This window comes from Hippoglossus stenolepis, chromosome 6 (assembly GCF_022539355.2).
Source record: "Hippoglossus stenolepis isolate QCI-W04-F060 chromosome 6, HSTE1.2, whole genome shotgun sequence".
NCBI classification, from domain to species: Eukaryota; Metazoa; Chordata; class Actinopteri; order Pleuronectiformes; family Pleuronectidae; genus Hippoglossus; species Hippoglossus stenolepis.
Genome location: NC_061488.1, coordinates 6,970,980 through 6,989,513, shown reverse-complemented (window position 1 = coordinate 6,989,513; position 18,534 = coordinate 6,970,980). Strand labels below are relative to the sequence as shown.

The following is an 18,534-nucleotide window of genomic DNA, read 5'->3' as shown; positions in this document are numbered from 1 at the left end:
CTTCACTTGCACATTTGTCCTTTCATACCTGAAATAAGATTCCTCACAAGACAGGACCACGTCTTTGGATTCATTATTACCACTTTCTGATAAGGTACCAGTTATAAACAGTTTAGAAGCTGTTATCGAAGGCTTTATTACGACTTAATGAATAATTTATCTATTAAATCTAATTATTTATATACCAGCTACTAAGAAGAACTGCTGGGTAGCCAGGTTACAGAGGATTAGGGTCAAGCACAAGAAGATTTATTCTTGAAATCCAGAATGAAAAAAGAAATATTCCTCGTCATATTTTGTCTTTTATTAAATTCCTCCTCCAGACACTTTTCAGTCAACAACCTGATTCATTGATTCATTCTTAACAATTACTGTTCCACCATTTATCTCCTGGAAATCAGCTTATTCACATTTACTATGCGACAACAGACTGTGTTACTGTCAAGACCTTTGCAAATTATTTATTGACATTCAGAGGTGAACCAACTATTGCTGATGGCTTATTACAAATTGAAAAACCCTTATTGCCCTTTATTAATGTCAAACTGACAATTATAACTCCATGCTGGAGGCAGTACCTTTAGAAAGTGAGAAACATGGAACCCTTAAAAAAAAAAATTCACATTTATATAAACAGACTGCTGGAAGAGAACCAGCGACCACCATTAATGCGTGTAACTGATCCATCAACTATTTATTATCCATTAATAAAGCAATTAAAAGCTTATGAAGCCATTAAAAGTGAGGCCTTATCAGGTGGTTCCAGTGAACATGACTGATAACTGGTGAATAAAGGTGTCCATCTAGGAGTTAATTTCACAATGTAAAAATTACCAACGATCTCTGCAGCATTTCACATCTTTTTTTATTTCTGCATTTCATTTCAACAATTTAATTGCACCCAGATCTACAATAGTTTGAAAACGTGCACAAAAACGTGAGTTTCTTCATCCTGCAAAGAATAATAAAAAATAAAATCTGACCCAGGCAAAAAAGGATAGCAGGAAACTAGTGTTAATTCTATAATTCTCCTTCTAGTTAATCATAATTTAATACCTCAGCATAATATACTTATAAAGACCAATATGTCTTGTAGTTTTGCCCCTTGCAGCATTCCCCAGCCCTGCAGTTAAAAAAAATATTTTCTCTATTTAAAACAAACATTTCAATGTTATTATTATAATCTTCATCATCATTACTATGGTCTTAGTAATTTCTGAGAAAAGAAAATATTTTCCTCTCATTCAGGCCCACTCCTTGTCACCGAGGCCCACCCACCCTTATCAGAATCCAATATACAACAATGCTCAAAAGTCCTGATCGAGAAATATAACGGATGGAAACACAGGAATGACACAAAACAATTACTCTGAAAATTAGAGGTGAGACTTAATGTAGCTTAAAATTCTCATCAGCACCCACACGAGGGATGAATTACCTTCTGACTGAAAGGTTGTTCCTGCACACACCTTGAACTGGAAACCATTTACACCCACTGAAACCCGTTAAAACCCACAGTTCCTCATCCAGGACCTACAGCTTCACACTGAAGATGGCAAATATTCATGAGCTCTACTCTCACAAGGAGCTGTGTTTTAAATAAAAATAAATAGATATTTAAAAAGGAAGGGAAAGAACAGTCCATCTATAATGTTATTGTCTTTTTTTCTTCATTTTAACATTTTCTAAGAAAAATCTGACATAAGAAAATCATTATTTATGCCTTTTCAGATTTTTCTAAAACTTTTTATATTTTACCTATATCAAGAAAATCATACAGATATACAACAAAATAAGAAGAAAAAACAACAACAGTATGAATCCTTTAAAAACTATATGCAAAGGGAATTTTAAAAACAAATAAATAAATAAAATACCAATATCGATGATGGTGTAATTAAAACTGAGGAAGAGTCTAACCAAAGCAGAGGAGAAAACAGTGAGTTTATAGTACTTGGTTTTTGCATTAAGTTCAATAAGGGACCTCTTGGTAAAAAGTAGGGGGAGGGGTTACATTAGGTGCTGATGATGATCCTCCATGTCAGTTGGCTGCAAGTCCAGTAGCTTCAGAAGACAGCCTGAGGAGAACAATGGAAAATAGAACTTTACGTTAACATTTCATTAAATAATACAGAAAAATGTACGTTTAAATAGTGACAACACTTGATGTAGAAGATTAATATTGATGGTTGCCAACTAAAAACAATGATTAACTATCAAACTATCTGAGTGAATGGGGTGAAGTTTGTATGTTTTGCATTAATTTAAGAATATCATAGAACACCTGCCTGAAACAACGAATTCAACCCTGCAAGTGCAAGACAAGTATTTTATTATTCACAAATTTCCTAATGAAATATTTTACTTTGTCCAAGATGGGATGTGTGGTTTCTAAAAATCTGAAAACTACATTACCCGTCATCCTACTCCAACCATGTCAATGTTATTTTAAGTAGCTTTAATGCAGGTTGGTGAAATTCAAAGCTTATTGAAACTAAGGCACACAAAGATTGCAAATGATGAAATAATTACTAATTAGAAAAAGGTTTAAATATGACTGCTCATAATTCATATTTTTACCTGAACACAATTGAATAAATTAATAACAGCAATGATAAAACACTCTAAACCAAACAACGGCTCAATAATAGGAAATTTCTACATTTACTTTAAGTTTGATTAAAATCTACTGTCTTATCCAAATCGGACTGATGCGAGGAAAGTTTTGGTCAAGCAATTGTATTTTGGGGAAATAGAGCTTTGTGCCTCTTCCTCTGTTTGTAATAAACCTCAAACTTTGCGACTTGCTGGTCGTATGGACACGATAAGACCAGATCTGTAAACCTCCACCAACCAGTCAAGCTGCAGGAAATATAGTCACGATCTCCCTTCTGTTCCTGAGTCACTGGGTTGAATAATGGCCAGAAAAGTGTTTGCAGAACATTTAAATGTCAGTGAAGCGGACCTTGAAAATATCACCACTTGATCATTTTATCCTATTAAGACATTCACATGAAAATGTACCATAATTAACCTATTAATTCCAGAGTTATGGCCAAAAATATATTTTGTGGGATCAGAGCGATTTGGACCTTCGAGCACCAAAATCTTATCGGTTGATCCAAATGAACGTTTGTGCCAAAACTTAAGAGAACCCTTCAAGGTGTTGGAAAGACCATTCATTACAATATAATGTCTCTGGTTGTGGCTATCACTGTCAGTTGAAAGAAGAGATTATGGTGTCCAGTGAACCCTTTGTACTGAACCTGTCTATCTACACTCAAGACAAAGCAAACAAAACGTAGAACACTCCTTTCAACCTGCTTTTGAAAGGATGCGTCACAGAAGCCTACAGCCTCTTTCTTACCGAGCATTAATCAGGTACTCAGCCAGGCTGATGCTGGCGTGGGAGCCAGTGATGGTGACCTGTCTGTCAGTTGAGCCCTCCACGGGGTTAGCGATCTTGATCTGAGCACCTGACATCTGACGGATCTCATTGATCTTTGCGCCCTGACGACCAATGATGCAACCAATGAGCTGAAACCAGAAGAAACCGTGACAACACATCAGCACCTTCAGTCCCACAAGGTAAATAAAAAAAAATTAAAAAAACAGGACAACAGGATATTTAAAATAAAAGCATCATGTTTCCACGTAAAAAGCAAAAGGAGGTAAATGCTACTTACATCGTTTGGAATGGTCAGCTCATGAGAGCCAGTTTGTGCAGAGGCATCCATCCCGGCTGAAGAAATGCAAAGAAATCCATGAGTGTTGACTAAACAGGTTATTACGGATTTACAGCAATCAAACACCCTCTTTCAATCTGTCCACCTACCCTGGAAGCTCTGGTTGCCGTGTGCAATGGGGAAAGGGCTCTGCTGCATGGCCAGCTGGTGAAGTTTGGTGAGCTGTTGATAAACAGAGGAAACGACGTGGAGAGCAAACAAACACAGACAGACAGACACAAACCAGGAGTGAGGAAAACTTTTACGACAGCAAAGCTGAAATGTTGCAAATATTTCCCTTTTGTAAACAGGTTATAGTGAGGATGAGAGGAAAACATGGAATGAAGCATGGGACCCATGATTGAGCCTCAAGCTTGAAAAATGTTGATGTTAGAATTTTACTCTACAATCTTTGGGTTATTAAATGAATGTGACTGTCAAGCAACTGTGGTTGAAATAAATGGGTCAGAGGGATGGAATAAGAAGGTGGCATGGCTTCCCAGGACCGAAGTTGCAAATATATTGGATCACTTACAGAGGGCCCTTCACTTACATCAGGCTGTGGAATGGCGTGCTGCCCTTGGACAGCGTATGCCTGCAAGGAGAGAACAGCACTTAGAGGGTGTGGCAGTGTCACACACACTGAACCCAAATATCCATCAGTTCACTGTCCTTGGTGAGCGGCAAAACCAAAGCCAGGCCGGCTATAAACAGCAGACCAGCTACTGGAAACAATGGCCTGTGTATAATTTGACTCATTTGACCAGAACTGCTTCAGGACAAAGTGAAACTAAAACTGGACACTGTCAAGGCAAATACTACACGTGACAAAACTAGACAAACAAAAGAAATGCTTTCATTGTTTACCTGACCACCTGCAAAGATGACAGGAGAGCCTGAGGGTTTGGGTCTGTACGGGATGGTTACTCCCTTGGGTGGAGACTAAACAAATAGAAACATTCACTATTGAAGCATCATCAACAGGAACATAGAAAATAATAATTCATCATTGGTATCAATAAGAGCCATTGCAAAAGGTTGTCTGTACCTCAAGCATGACGACACAAATCTGCTTGACACACTCGATAATGGACTGGGGGGTCCCTGCAACGGTGATGGCACGCTCTGTTGAGTTGGGCAACATGTCCCCTGCTACTTGTACCTGAGCTCCTGCTGACTGTGGACACAAACATTGACACACAGAGAGTTAGGACACTTCAAAACAAATTCAAAACATCACAAAAACAAAGAAGCCCGGTGACAAACCTCTCTGATTTCCTTGATCTTGCAGCCACCTTTGCCAATGAGCGAGCCACACTGGCTGGCAGGCACGACAAGGCGCATGGTGACTGGCGGTTTGCTGGTGGCTGTACTGTTAGTCATTGAGGTGCTGATGTCCTATACAGAAAGAAGCACGACAGGAGAACAGTGACAATTAGAACGTTTCAAAACTGTTGCTGTATCACGTTTGACGCAAGATGTGGCGAGCGACTCTAACCTCTTCCAGTTTCTCAATGATCATGGAGAAGGCTTTGAAAATGGAGGTGGTTGGTCCTGCGAGGGTTATGATCCTCTCTGGACAGTTCCCCTCTGAGATGTTGATGCGAGCTCCGCTCTGCAGAACAAAACATGGAGTATTTAGATCAGTCACAATTAAATAATGTCACGCGCAGGAGTCAGTGTCACGGAAATTATGGACAAAAACAAAAAAAACCTACCTCCTCTCTCATCTTCTTAACAGACTCTCCTTTCTGTCGAAGAACGCACAAGTACACAATATTTACAAAACACACCATAGGACAACAGAAAGATGGATTCACTCAGGCATCAACACAAACGTACCTTTCCAATGATGCTTCCAACCTCCTGCGGATGGAGATAAGAAAAAATGACACGTTAAAGCAAGATATGTATTGTTAATGGCCACCAGACCTGATTATACTGGGGGGGAGATGAATGCTTGAAATCAGACATCGCGTGCAGGCTCACTCACCTTCCCGTGCATGAGTAGCCTGATGGTTAAGGTGACATTAAGTCCTCCTTCAACCAGGCTCGAGTCCATTGCTGCAGGTAAATCCAGGGTGAGTCTTTGGTGACAGGCTGAAAGTCTGAAACGAGAGGAAAACGTGACAATCGGGGACAAACGTAGCAGCTGGACACCTCAGCCCTTTAACAACAGCTGCTGTCAGTGCAGAGGCGTGGAGCGATGCAGACAGTGCACATCTTGAAATGCCTCTTATTGTAGTTTAATAACGTGCGTGTGTCACTTCGGAGACAAGGAGACGCCTCAGTCCAGAAATTCACGTTAGACTGGCCCGACTCCACTGATTCACGTTAGCACAATGACCCACTGTCTCTATGGGGTGATGCCTAGTTCCTGGTATGTAACAGCTATGGCGACACAGATTGTCATTTATTTAATGGGCTCGAATCACGCTGGGGAAACTTTTGATTTACATCTGAGTAAGTTTGAGTCGAGTGCGCGTCCACATTGGCAACGAAAGACTGGAAATGAGCTAACGCTAACGTCGCATATCCCCTGTCTATTTTGGTGAGAGCAACCCAGTCACGCAAGGCTACGTTAGCTCGTTAGCACAGCCACATTTCTGAATAACTTCTCCTTTGTGGTGTTTGGCGAAATAATTCGTAGAATACATTCAGGGACCGACGCCAGCGCGCAACTCTCCGACGGGCCGCGACGCTCAAAACATTTCGGGGGATTTTTTTCCATTCGCGCTCGCTAGCGTTAGCATCGTACGCTCCAGCGAATAGTCGGGTCCCGCGGCCTCCGGAGCGCGCCGAGTAGTTCCTGCCCTTCATCCCGAAAGCTGCGGGAATAAAAACAGAAAAGCTGAACGTGTGTCGCTCTTACCAGAAACCGGCCCTTGAAGAGTGTTCAGGGGGTGGGTAGGGTGGCAAGGGTGGAAGGGGAGAGGTTCGGGAGGGAGTTTTAAAAGGATCCGGGGAAGAGGGAAGCGACACCGCTGCTCGATCGGACTCTTCTCTCCTGCTTAGCACAAAAGACCCAATGAGTTCAACTTTGACCTCCGCGGCCCCGCCCCTCCACGCACGGCCCCGCCCACCTCGGGGAATACATCACACACGTAAAATAAAGGCCACGATTACATTTTTATTTATTTTATTTTATTTTATTTCAGTAGGGAAGCTATAAAGATCCTGTAAGACACTATGATGAGAAACAGAATAATAGCTAAGTATCTCATTGTTATGACTTAGTATCTTATTATTATGACTTAGTATCTTATTATTATGAAGTACTATCGCATTATTATAACTAATTTTGATAATTATGTACAATTAAAATCATATTTAGTTACAGAAACTGTCTTATAAACACTGTATAAACAATGTGAATATAGGCTGTAGATGGTTGATAGATAGATAGATAGATAGATAGATAGATAGATAGATAGATAGATAGATAGAGATGGATAGATAGATAGATAGATAGATGGATGGATGGATGGATGGATGGATGGATGGATGGATAGATAGATAGATAGATAGATAGATAGATAGATAGATAGATAGATAGATAGATTGATGGATGGATGGATAGATAGATAGATAGATAGATAGATAGATAGATAGATAGATAGATAGATAGATAGATAGATAGATAGATAGATAGATAGATAGATAGATAGATAGATAGATGGATGGATAGATGGATATACAAGTTCAATTCACGCGCTTTTGCACCTTCCTTTTAATATTCATCCTACATTATATACTTTCACATATTATTGTCAGCAATGATTTTTTGACGATCATTTACTGCTACTAAGTAAAGATTAAATAGTCAAAAAATAGACATTGGTAAAAGTAATGAATAAGTGAACATGCAATATAAGAGCATGGAAGTATAAAATAGAAATATCATTGAAATGATATATACAAATGAAACAGAATATATACAGTGGAATGCATTGCACATTAGTCATTGAATTCCACAGATGGGAGTGAGTATTACATGGGTAATAAATATTGTAAAAATAAAATCTAAGACATAAAGTCTTCAATCTTTGGTCTCTCTAATTGATGTGTGAATCATTGATTCCACCTTTTAAATACGCAGGAGTAGAAGTCATGATGGCGCCTCCCTGATCTCAGACTCTTCTCTCCTATGAACATTCGGTGAGTCACTTTAGTTCTTGTTCTTCTAGACATTTGTTCGAGAAGATGTGTCACTAGTGGAGGAAAAGCTTGTTTATGTTTGTTTGTATTGTTTTGTATTGGAAAGAGGATTCACTCTGCTCGAAGTCTGAGAAATGGAATGATTTGAACTTATTAGTTTGTTGTTTATCTCTGAAAGTGTTATTGTCTTGTTTGTTTGTTGATCTCTGGACTCTATTGTATCATTCTCATTTCGTCATATTGTAATTCCGTGTGTTTACAGACAAAAATGTTTGTTAATTCAAAATGAAAAGTTTATTTGTGGTTGAAGTTGTTTCAACGTTAAAGAAATGTTTCTACAGCGTCTTTACATGTTGAAAAAGAGTCACTGAATCACTAAGGGTCAAGTTTCATGTAATAAATATTGTGTGACTAGGCCGACAGCCTGCTGTCACTACTAAGGATTTAAAACTCAATGAGGATTGAACAACCAGTGTTGAGGAAGGGGACTCTTGTGTTTTACATAAAGATTTATTTCACTGTGATGCATTGAACTTCTCTGGATTCAGACAATAAAGATATTATTTTTTATGAAATGAGGAAGTAAATGAGGAAGTAAATCAGAAAGTCACTTTTGGAGGGAAACTGCAAAGGCCTCACATCAAGACCTCACCTGCAAAAAAACAAAAATAGCCATGCGTCGAGCACTGGTCAGGCGGCCTCCCGGGGCATAATTATGAGATAATAAGTATATAATAATATATAACTCATGTTAGATATATATGAAGTATGTTTGAAATATATCATGGCATCCACTGCAAATTAAATAGTTAGAGAAATATGTTTTTCTCTAATGCTTGCTTGTAGAGCATCAAATATTGACATTACCTTGTAAAACTTGAATACATTTAATCTAGATTAAAACATTTATAATATTGTAAACGATGGATTATAACCCCCCGGTGTTTTCATGTTTAAAAACAAAGTTGAATTGTATTCTGTGGAATCTCAGAAAAACACAGTGTGAAGCTTTGACCCTGCTGATGACACACACTGCTGCAGTTTTCTCTTCATCCAACAGATGGCACAACAACACTGTGAGTACGGTCACCTCAGCACTGATCTGGTTTCAGTCTCATTTCAGGGGCTTCATCCTTTTTAGCATCACCCACATACAAATCAAGCTGAACGTGTTGACTTCAGTGTCCTGACCTTACTGAGTAAAATAACTGACGAAGCACCGTCAAGCAAATACCTTTAAACAGGCATGTCAGCCACTTAAAGATATCAAATTAAAGATAATAGTGAGGGGGGAAAAGTCGTCACTGAGTGAGTCAGCACTCTAAATGTAAATCTTCTAAGAGCAGGCAGCAACCTTGGCTACTTGGTTTTACTTACACGGAAGTTAGATGTGTGACCAGAGGGATGTAATATGAAATAATAATAATTTGTATCTATTATTTGTAACAATGGCCTTTAAAGCCATATGTGTGTTTCATTTCTAACAGCAAAGAAGAGTCAAATGGTCAGTAATTAGTAGTAATGGCTAGTAATCAGTCATATTGCTAACATGGCTATAAAATAGGCCTTTTTTTGGTTTGCACCTCCAGGCTGTGATGACGTTTGAAAATCTGCTGATACAGTGTAAACGATCCCAAAAGGACAACTCGACCTTGTGACCTGAAAATAATGAACCTCCGCTTCGTTATTTCGTCTTTTCTTTGTTTATACGTGAAATGTGATTCATGACGTTCCGCTTCATGGTGGATTTCCTTGTTTGCTTGCGAGACTGTTGTTTTGTCACATGATTGATGGGATAAATGAGGACCTTAATTGCCTGCTATACTCTTTTATTTTGAATTAGAGGGAGCACGACCGAAGCCCTGGATTGTACAGTTCAATCCTTAAACCAGCGTACAACAGAAAAACAGAGGAGACGGATGAAATGGAACAGTACAGCCCTGTAACCATGTGTTCATGGTCTGGTTGACGGAGTACTCTGCCTGAACTCACTCAGCACATGTTCATTAATCTGGTGCACATCAGAGCATCCACGATACAATTAGTCAATGGCTGGAATCACTCGCTATTGTCTGTAACCAGTCTTCTATTCCCCCTGAATCATTAATCTTTTATAAATCCAATTCTCCATCAGAACTGATGTCCTACACAGCGTGATTTACACACTGTCGTTTACATGCATGACTCGTGAATCACGTCTGGCTCAGTGTCATGGATTCAGAATCACTGCTTTCGATAGCTGGCCCCCACGCTGGAGGGGAGATGGAGCTCAGCTGATCTGAAAGCTGTTTGTCTCCAGTTCTGGGTCGTTTTATAAAATATTATTTCCCTTTCTGGTCATTCTAAACTGAATCCAGGCCGTTGGAGGCTGGATCTTGCTTTTTGCAAAGCCATCTGCAGTGCTGCCTGAACGGTGCCAGGCTCACAGGGCTGCTGGTGCTTTTAAAATAGAACCATGGCTGACCAGATTTGCCCCCCAACCAGAGGCCGTCATGCTCCAGTAACAGGTAAAACATCTACTGTAAGTCCACCAGCTGCACGCTGCATGAACAGGGTTCTAGCTCTGTACAATAACACTGAAGAGGAAAATACATTAAAAACACATGAAGCTAAAGACAAAGAGTGTTTTTTTGTTGTTGTTGTAACAAAAGATGTTTAATTAGGTTGGGAACTTCACTGAGAGCTGGGTGATACAGAGGAGAGGGGGTGCAAGCTCAACAGCTTTTGCAAACAACACATGGTCTCCCTGGCCTTTTTTTATGTGTCTCCTCCATCAAACAGGCAGCTTACGTAATCATCTGCTTACTTGAATCTCTGCATCTTTCACACGATTTCTGCTCTTTTTACACATCCTCTGCCCCCCTCCTCCCCCTGCCAAATGTAATGCATCCTCTTCTTGTTCCGTTTTTCTCCTTCAATGCTTTTATCTGACGTGCCCACTGGCACACACTCTCTCTCTACCTCTCACTCTCTCTCTCCTGTCCTTCCTCCCTCCGCTGGTGAGTGGTCATTGATTACTGTACATGGATTGTATGATGAAATGCCACTCGCCCACCTGACATCCTCTTGTCAGCTGCCCCTGACATCCCACTGCCTTCAGTACAGCTTTAGCCCTGCTATATTACTCTGTTGTGGTATGGATTCACATCTGGAATGACTTGAATTGTGGTGAGCTTTCAAGAACAGTAATAACACTTTTTTTCAAATTCCAATTTTGTAGTGGTGGGAAATTTGTTTGTGTTACTAAATCCTATTTATTCTCTTGAGCAGTAAATCGTCTGCACATAATAAAAGTAAATGATCTGGATTACAGTGTGAAACCTGATGACACACTCAAAGCCAGAGAGAGGGTTGTCCAATTAGTCACCTAATTAGCAAGTGGATGTTATTTTAAAGATTAAAGGGCTCGAAAATAGATGGAAAACAGAAGCACTCATGATTAAACCTCCTCCAAAATAAATGTTGTTGCTTGTTTTTTTTGGACTTGAACCCATGTACTTTGTGTGTTTGAGACAGAGAAAAGGTTGGGAGTCATGTTTAACACAACAGCGGGCAAGATGCACAGATCCGTTAACTCACTAAAATGGAGATACCGAGACGCACAGTGGGACTGAATTCTCTCTGCAGGGGTGTGAACAGATACAAAGCCCTGTGCTCTTGGTGACTGCAGCATCACTACCTATCCACAGCCACAGTTACATGCACCTACGGGGTCACAGCGAGAGGTGACGCATGCCCTCGTAAACTGTCCAGTCAGGAGACAGAAAGGATGTAGAGAGGCTGTGACTCCCTGCTCTTATTTTAAGAGGATCTTCCATAAATAGGTTGCTCCCACAGAGACGGATAATTGGCGCGATATCTTGGGGGCACGAGCATGAGGAGCAGTCTTCATTTTGAAGCCAGGCCCTCCACAGGAAGAACCCAGTTATGCAAGCCACTGGGCCGGCTCTGTGGACTCTGTGTTGAGGGAAACACATGATAAACCAAGCTTATACAGAGTGTGATAGAGAATCCTCCACGATATATCCCACATATGGTGAGTTAAACCAATTGTGATGAGCAGAGGAGGAGCAGATCACTGAGTGAAAGTTGATTAATAATAGACTGGAACTCAGATCTAACCCTCAAATCTCATCCTGCATTTATTTACAAACTGAAAAATCTCAACAAACTATTTGATGGGTTGCCTTGAAATTTTGTGCCGACATTAACTGAAGAAATCTACTGATTCTGGTGATTCCCTGTTTTAGTGGCATCATTATGTTGCCTTTTTTATTCTCTAATAAAATGTCTGAACAGCTATTGCATGGACTAACATTAAGTTTCATCCACACGTTCATGGTGCCCAGAGGAAGATTTAGATTTAATGCATGGATTTGCATTCATACCTTCAGGACAATGTATTCTAATGAATCCACTGTCTACACTAGAAGCCCCAAAATACACCATTGCCCCCAGAGACTAATTTGTCGTCAGTGCAGATAGTTTCAGAGATTGGTGCAATTCTTTAGTTTATGCCCCAAAACACTGAAATGCTAATAATATACCCATCAACTTGTGCTGTGTGCTAAGTGCTAACTAGCAAATGCTTAATAAAATAGTGATACTTCAAGATGCCAAAAGCAGAGAGCGGCCACAGTGTTAATATCATGGTCTGGTGGAGTCTGGTGGAGGAATCGGGGGTTTAAGTGCAGTCACAGACTTGTTGAGTTGATTGGAGAATGAATCTCAGGTGAGTTGACGGGAAAACCAAATCCGGCCCGACACACACGTGTAAACATAACAAAACAAGGACAAACAATGTACATGAGGGAAAACAGCAGAAAGACATGAGGTAAATGAGGAAGGTGGACCAAATCCTCACAGACAGAACAGACTGGTGCGACGAAGCTTGGCAGTTGATGGTAGAACAGCTTTCTCCCTCCTCCAAAACACTCTCACATGACAGCACTCACTGGCCTGAGTACACACAGAGAGGCCAGACACAAAGCAAAAGTATCCCACTATTTTCCCTCCATCTGGCAACAATGTGTCACGATTCTGCTCGGGTGACACGGCTGAAAGGAACCTTGTTTTTTTTTTACATACTTAATTTCAGAGAAAAATAAAAGTGCATGTGGACTAAATGAAGCACACACAGTGGAATACACTGACAATAATGAATGGACTGTGAATTCCTATTCTTCTCCATCTGGAACATAAAAGGCATCCGAGGAAAAATACATTTTATGGCAATATTCAGCCACATATATCTTTAAAATGTTGTATTCAGACAAACTGAAAACCACAGGCATCGGTTTGTGTTTTATTTACCTGTCTAGATCCATCTCGACTTTTACCGGCTGTTGGAGCTAAGTTAATTAGACACGGTCTGCTTGTCGCATAAGCATTTCAGGGAAAAAGCTTTATGTGCCACATCAAAGCTGCTAAATAGTATTCGACTAATTTGCTCTTTGAGGATTTTCTACCGCAACAAAGAAACTCTGGATCTTCATTATTGTTTCCTGTTCGTCTAAAATCCAAAGGATAAATGGACTTTGACGAGTTGAAACACTTTAGAGAGAACGAGAGCAAACAAAGACGTTTACATCTGTTTTCCCTGTGAGTCATTTTGGAGTCTTACTTTTCTTTTTTTTATATATGAGCATCTGCAAAACAGTAACTATTACCTCAGTATAAACTGTACATATAAAGTACATATACAGTACAATACATATACAGTAATATCATACATGTGCCTTTCATGTACACATTCGATAATACAATAGTATGAAGTAATGGAACAGAATACTACAATACTTTACTACAATATATAATTTATAGCTAATGATAGTATGTTCATGTTGGATCATCACGTGCTCATCTTCACAAAGTCATTGATTGTTTAGTGACAAACATGCAGCCCATTGATCCCCTGACTATTTGAATGACTTCAGCCTAAAGCCTGGTGCTGCACCATGTCACCAACCCACATCCAGACTCAACAAGGTGTCAAAAGATTAAATCAAACACTGCTAAGGCAGCTAAAGAACACAAGTGACACCTCACCATGCAGGTAGAGTCACAGTCACAGTCCACTACAGCTGAACAAGGAAACTGAACTAATTCTCCGACTATACATGAGCAGGTTGCCTTGAGATAGCTTGGCTCAACTCTATGGAAAAGTACAAGCTGAACAGAAAAGTATTGAGCTTGTACAACAGAACCTTTGGCTGCCTCTGTTGATATCCACGCTGGGATCAGATGCAGAGTCATTAGTCACGGTCTTGTCCAATCAGACACCCTTAATGTTTGTGCTACCGGGCATTACTTTGGAGGTCTTTTGTTGTCCGTCTGATTTCAAACTGGACATTAGTCATATTCATGCTGACAGCACACTCCTCGGTATGTGTGTGTGCCATAATATTTGCATTTGTGTGTCTAAACATCTGTGTTGCCATTATTCACCCTGACAAACAAAATTCATGACTAGCCTCCATACCTTCATGGAACAACTGAGGCCATATAAACTAAAATCCTATAGCTGCTCCACAGACAAATAATAACTCGGAGCATGCATGTCACCCTGAGGTGTAATAATACATGATTTGATATGATATATTAACTGTTTAAACACCACTCTGGGATGCTTCATAAGAGATTGAACACTTTACAGAACTAGTGCAGTGCCCAATGTAAACCTCCCTGATTTGTTTGCTTCTGTCAATGTTCCCGGAGCTACTTAAGAAGTATTCCTTGTCAATAGTGATTCCTCTTCAAACGGTTCTACAATAAACAGTCACTTTGAATTTGTTTGTGTGCTGGATTGTTGTGTGCAGAGCTTTTTATAAACCGTCTAAGGATGCAGACTGAAGTTAGAAAACTTTGTGTTCATCCTACCTGGTTCGTCTGCAATGAAGATTTTACAGCCAGTGTTTTTCATAAAATCAAACTGAATTTACTTCATTACATATATTGTATATGTCAGCTGTTTCAGAAGTCTGCAAAGCAATTTACACAATCTTCAGACGCAAGTCAACAACTTTTCATTATCATTAATTATCATTGATCCAAATCGCACCAAACTCGGCTCTACACTTCCTCTGTCTGTCTGTAATACACATGCCAAGTATGAGGCTGATAAGTTGAACGGTTTTTGAGATATGCGTATCACATACAGACAGACAGATGTTTTTGGAATAGGTAGGTAGATATTGTGAGAGTGCATGCTGTGCTGATTTTGGCTTTTACACAGGTAAGCTATGTACACATGTTTAATAACGTTTTTATCATAATCAACTGTGTAAAAGGCAACAATTATCACAAGAAAATGGATGAAATGGATGAAATTTCGCAGTAAAATGTATTTTCTCTGCCTTTGATCATCAAAGAGCCTCGCTCCATCCTGAGTAACGCGTCGAAACCCTGATAAAACACACACCGTCCACTCATATTGCCTCTTCGTTGCGCATAATGATTCATCAACCACCGTTTGCTCATCATGAGTCCGTGATTTCGGCTCGGATGAGTTCATCCTGTCGGCAGCAGCTGATGATGACTGTTCGGTCGTGGGCCCTCGGATGCCCCCACCCCCACCTCCCTCATCCCGCGTCTCGACGGACCAAACGCTGCTGCTGCATCACCACCACCACCACCTCCACCACCACCACCAGCACCGGCAGCCTCCAGACTGCGTTTTCCCCGCCGCGATGGATCCCTGCGTAAACCGGTGAGCTGCAGCCGGAGGACGCGCCGTGGAGAAGGAGCAGGAGAAGGAGGAGGTGGAGGACGACCGAGCAGCGATGACCGCGGAGAAATTGTCTTAAGGAATAAAACAAGACAATTAATATTTGCGGCAGCGCGTTGTTTACCTTCCCGACTGATACCCAGCCGGCTGACAGTGACACCGCACGGCCGACATGTAAGAGCCCGGATAACTATTCAGCCTCCATCTGCAGCTGCTCACAATAACATGAGAGAAGGTAAGAGTGTTGTCCAGGATTCACACCGGGCGTTGCGGGTTTCTGTCAAATAACAAAACCATTGAGGCTCGGTTGAAGCCCATCAGGCTGCTTTGGTTGAAACCTCCTTTGAATTGGTCCATGTTCACCTGTGCACGTACATGCGACCTGAACATGTCATGTCAGCAGCCTGTTTGCTTGTCTTGTTATTATTTTTTTTTTATGGGGTATGAATTTGACTGTTCACCTCAGGATGTCTGCACCAGAGCTGGCTCCTGCTCCACAGCTGCCAGAACCAAAGTCAACCCACTGAGGCAAAATACATGCAGAATACACACTTTAACCTGTGAGGCAATTAAAACCATTGTTTTTCCAGCTGTATGTGAACCGTATGAATGTGTGTGTGTTTGACAAAGTTACCAGACCTCACCTGCCTTGGTTTCATTGAGAAAAAAAAGAGAGATTTCTTAGAGGGAGAACCCCTCTTCAGAGAATAATTAGTTGAATCTCTGTTAGGTTGTTAAGTTGTTGTTAGATTTTGAATTAATCAGCACTAAATTACCATTTACTTGTTGGTTGAATATCTTGCCCCCTCGCTCTTAGATTAGACTGCAAAACCACAGCCGCATACTCCTCCTATAGCCTCCCTTTGAAGTTTCATCACTCCCTGCTTTAAAAAACATGACATTTATTTTGTAGGTAGTAAATAAAAAACTCATTTCTCGACTGCTGCCTGCTGGATCCCTGTGTGGACATAAAGCAGCACACACACTTATCCTCTGCTGATGCTGATGCTGATGCTGGGAGGGGGGGGTTTCAGGATCGATCAGTCAGTTTGTGTCGAGGCCTTTGTTTCAGTCGTTGTTGTCAAACAGGAGACCCGACAATTAAAAGCCCATTTTGTTGGTCGAGGGCTGATTATTAATTCATGCTCAGCTCAGTGGGACCACAAATCTGCGGATGACACAGTGAAGAGTGTCAGTGTAGCAGTGAGCGAGCCTCAGCCTCAGAGACACACTGAGTGCTCGGGCAGCCTGAAAGGTTTACACATCACAACGCAGGCTCCGTTCTTTCTGTTTTCTGAACCTGGGCATGCTTTTAAACATATAGAGGATTGATCGCTCCTATTACGAACAGCAGGAGAATAACAGAGGTACCAAACAGAGGACAGGAGCAGCTCTGGGCATCCAGTGTACAACAGCTCTGTAGGTGGTGGATTTTAGGCTCCCACTTTAGGTGTCAATGTCATATCTGCTGCCAGAGAGCCAACAGCCGTGATTATACTCCACCAGATAGTTTGAAAGACACCCAGCTGGCTGTGATCCAGGGCGGTGGGTGTTTTTAAACGGGGCTTAGTCAGGTAACCGCAGGGAGTGATCAGACAAGATACTGTACAGTATCACACACGCATCAGTGTGACGTCGAAGGACACGCAGCATTAAAAGTCCTTTCACACTAGGACCCTGTGGGATGCTGCAACAACTTCACCGGCGTTGCGCTGACACTCATATTGAAAACACTCAGTTGGGATTCGGATTGATCTCACGCTAACTGTCAACATTTTTGTCTTAATCTGAAAAGGCTGCAGTTGTTGTATTGATCCTATTTTCCAGTTTGATTGTAAACATTGGAGGACTATAACAAAGTGCATTTACTAAAGTACGGTCCTTTATACATGTTAGTACTCTGTCCTCCTATTGAGCATATATAAACTCTTTCGAAACATTTAATGAATGGTTTATACAGACTCTAGTTATAAGCATCCTCCAAGGTTATTGTTGTATTTGTCAAATACTATCACTGCATTCTCTTATGAAGGTTCACTAACAGGTGTAAGAAGGTTTAATATAAAGCTGTGACTGATTTATTTATATATATAAAATGTACCCACATGTCAGAGGCTACTATGTAAACAGATGGCTATGTAGTAAAACACAGTTCTAATATATAGAATATTATTTGATAGAAGAACCTAACATAGGCTAACTAACACTGTGGTTAAAATGAGCTACAGCTCGATTAGCAAATACGGTAAAATTACTTCATTATTGCATCAGCAACAATGATCCAATTATATATTGGTTAACAGTAGTTACTATAATTGTTTGCATAGCAAATAACTCACTTTTAAAACTTACATTTTACAGATAATACTGGTGTACCTTTACTTTTAAATGTGCAGTAACTGATTTTTAGCCACTTTGAGGAAACAGGTTATGAACTGACATATCATCATGCAGCTGCTTATTTACACATGTAGATGTCATAGAGCAACATTATGATTCAATTGTAGTCGTGTGTCATGGGTTTTTAGAGCTTTTTAATTCTCCTGCTGTGGCTGAAATCGATGTGACCAACAAGAGTGGACCAGAACAGGGAAGTTCCAGGTCGGGCAGATTCACAGTGAACTGCAACTCCCTGTAAAGCTCCAGAGTTTAAATGCAGGACGATGTGAAGGCATTTACTTACACTGCTGTATTGCAAATTTCTCTTGTCTAAAAGATCAGAATACCTCCACCACAGCAAATACTGCAATAAGGGTTGTACGTTATACAAATGACAGCAAAGAGAGAACAAGTGTGCGTCTGACCTACGCTATTAGAGCCTCAGCATTTTAAGGAAGTACGACTGCACATGCTGGGGAACATTAGCTGCATCGTGAGAAGAGAAAGAGCAGAAATGTCACGAGGTATTTGGCCTAATTGTCATTT

At 40.6% G+C, this 18,534-nt stretch overlaps 2 protein-coding genes across 7 annotated transcripts in view; one reads left to right on the top strand and one right to left on the bottom strand.

The window, feature by feature from the left end:
• Nucleotides 1-846: 846 nt before the first annotated feature.
• Nucleotides 847-6,757, bottom strand: LOC118110868 (poly(rC)-binding protein 2). Of its 2 annotated transcripts, none has more exons than XM_035159000.2 (13): nt 6,598-6,757; nt 5,719-5,833; nt 5,568-5,591; nt 5,444-5,476; nt 5,224-5,340; nt 4,992-5,123; nt 4,774-4,902; nt 4,593-4,667; nt 4,261-4,320; nt 3,836-3,908; nt 3,687-3,742; nt 3,368-3,537; nt 847-2,078 (listed from the first exon to the last, which is right to left on the bottom strand). In XM_035159000.2, exons 2-13 carry the CDS (start codon nt 5,785-5,787, stop codon nt 2,042-2,044), a joined length of 975 nt encoding a protein of 324 aa, XP_035014891.1. In that variant the 5' UTR covers nt 5,788-5,833; nt 6,598-6,757; the 3' UTR covers nt 847-2,041. The 2 variants fall into 2 exon arrangements, with proteins under 2 accessions (XP_035014891.1, XP_035014892.1); XM_035159001.2 differs by having other exon boundaries at nt 4,279-4,320.
• An 8,673-nt stretch (nt 6,758-15,430) lies between these two features.
• Nucleotides 15,431-18,534, top strand: part of dlgap4a (discs, large (Drosophila) homolog-associated protein 4a) — a 79,226-nt gene continuing 76,122 nt past the window's right edge. For 2 of the 5 annotated variants that reach the window (XM_035159254.2, XM_035159257.2), the window contains exon 1: nt 15,434-15,844. The gene's annotated coding sequence lies outside the window, so the exon portion shown is untranslated. Of the gene's footprint in view, nt 15,845-18,534 lie in introns of all 5 variants that reach the window. The other 3 variants (XM_035159251.2, XM_035159253.2, XM_035159252.2) reach the window with 3 other exon arrangements.

Excerpts from the sequence above, each read along its gene's own strand:
- LOC118110868 (XM_035159000.2), bottom strand. The coding sequence starts at position 5,787 with ATGGACTCGAGCCTGGTTGAAGGAGGACTTAATGTCACCTTAACCATC. Across the intron at positions 3,743-3,835 it reads CGGCAACCAGAGCTTCCAGG|CCGGGATGGATGCCTCTGCA; the intron begins GTAGGTGGACAG and ends GCATTTCTTCAG. Across the intron at positions 3,538-3,686 it reads AGCTGACCATTCCAAACGAT|CTCATTGGTTGCATCATTGG; the intron begins GTAAGTAGCATT and ends TTCTGGTTTCAG.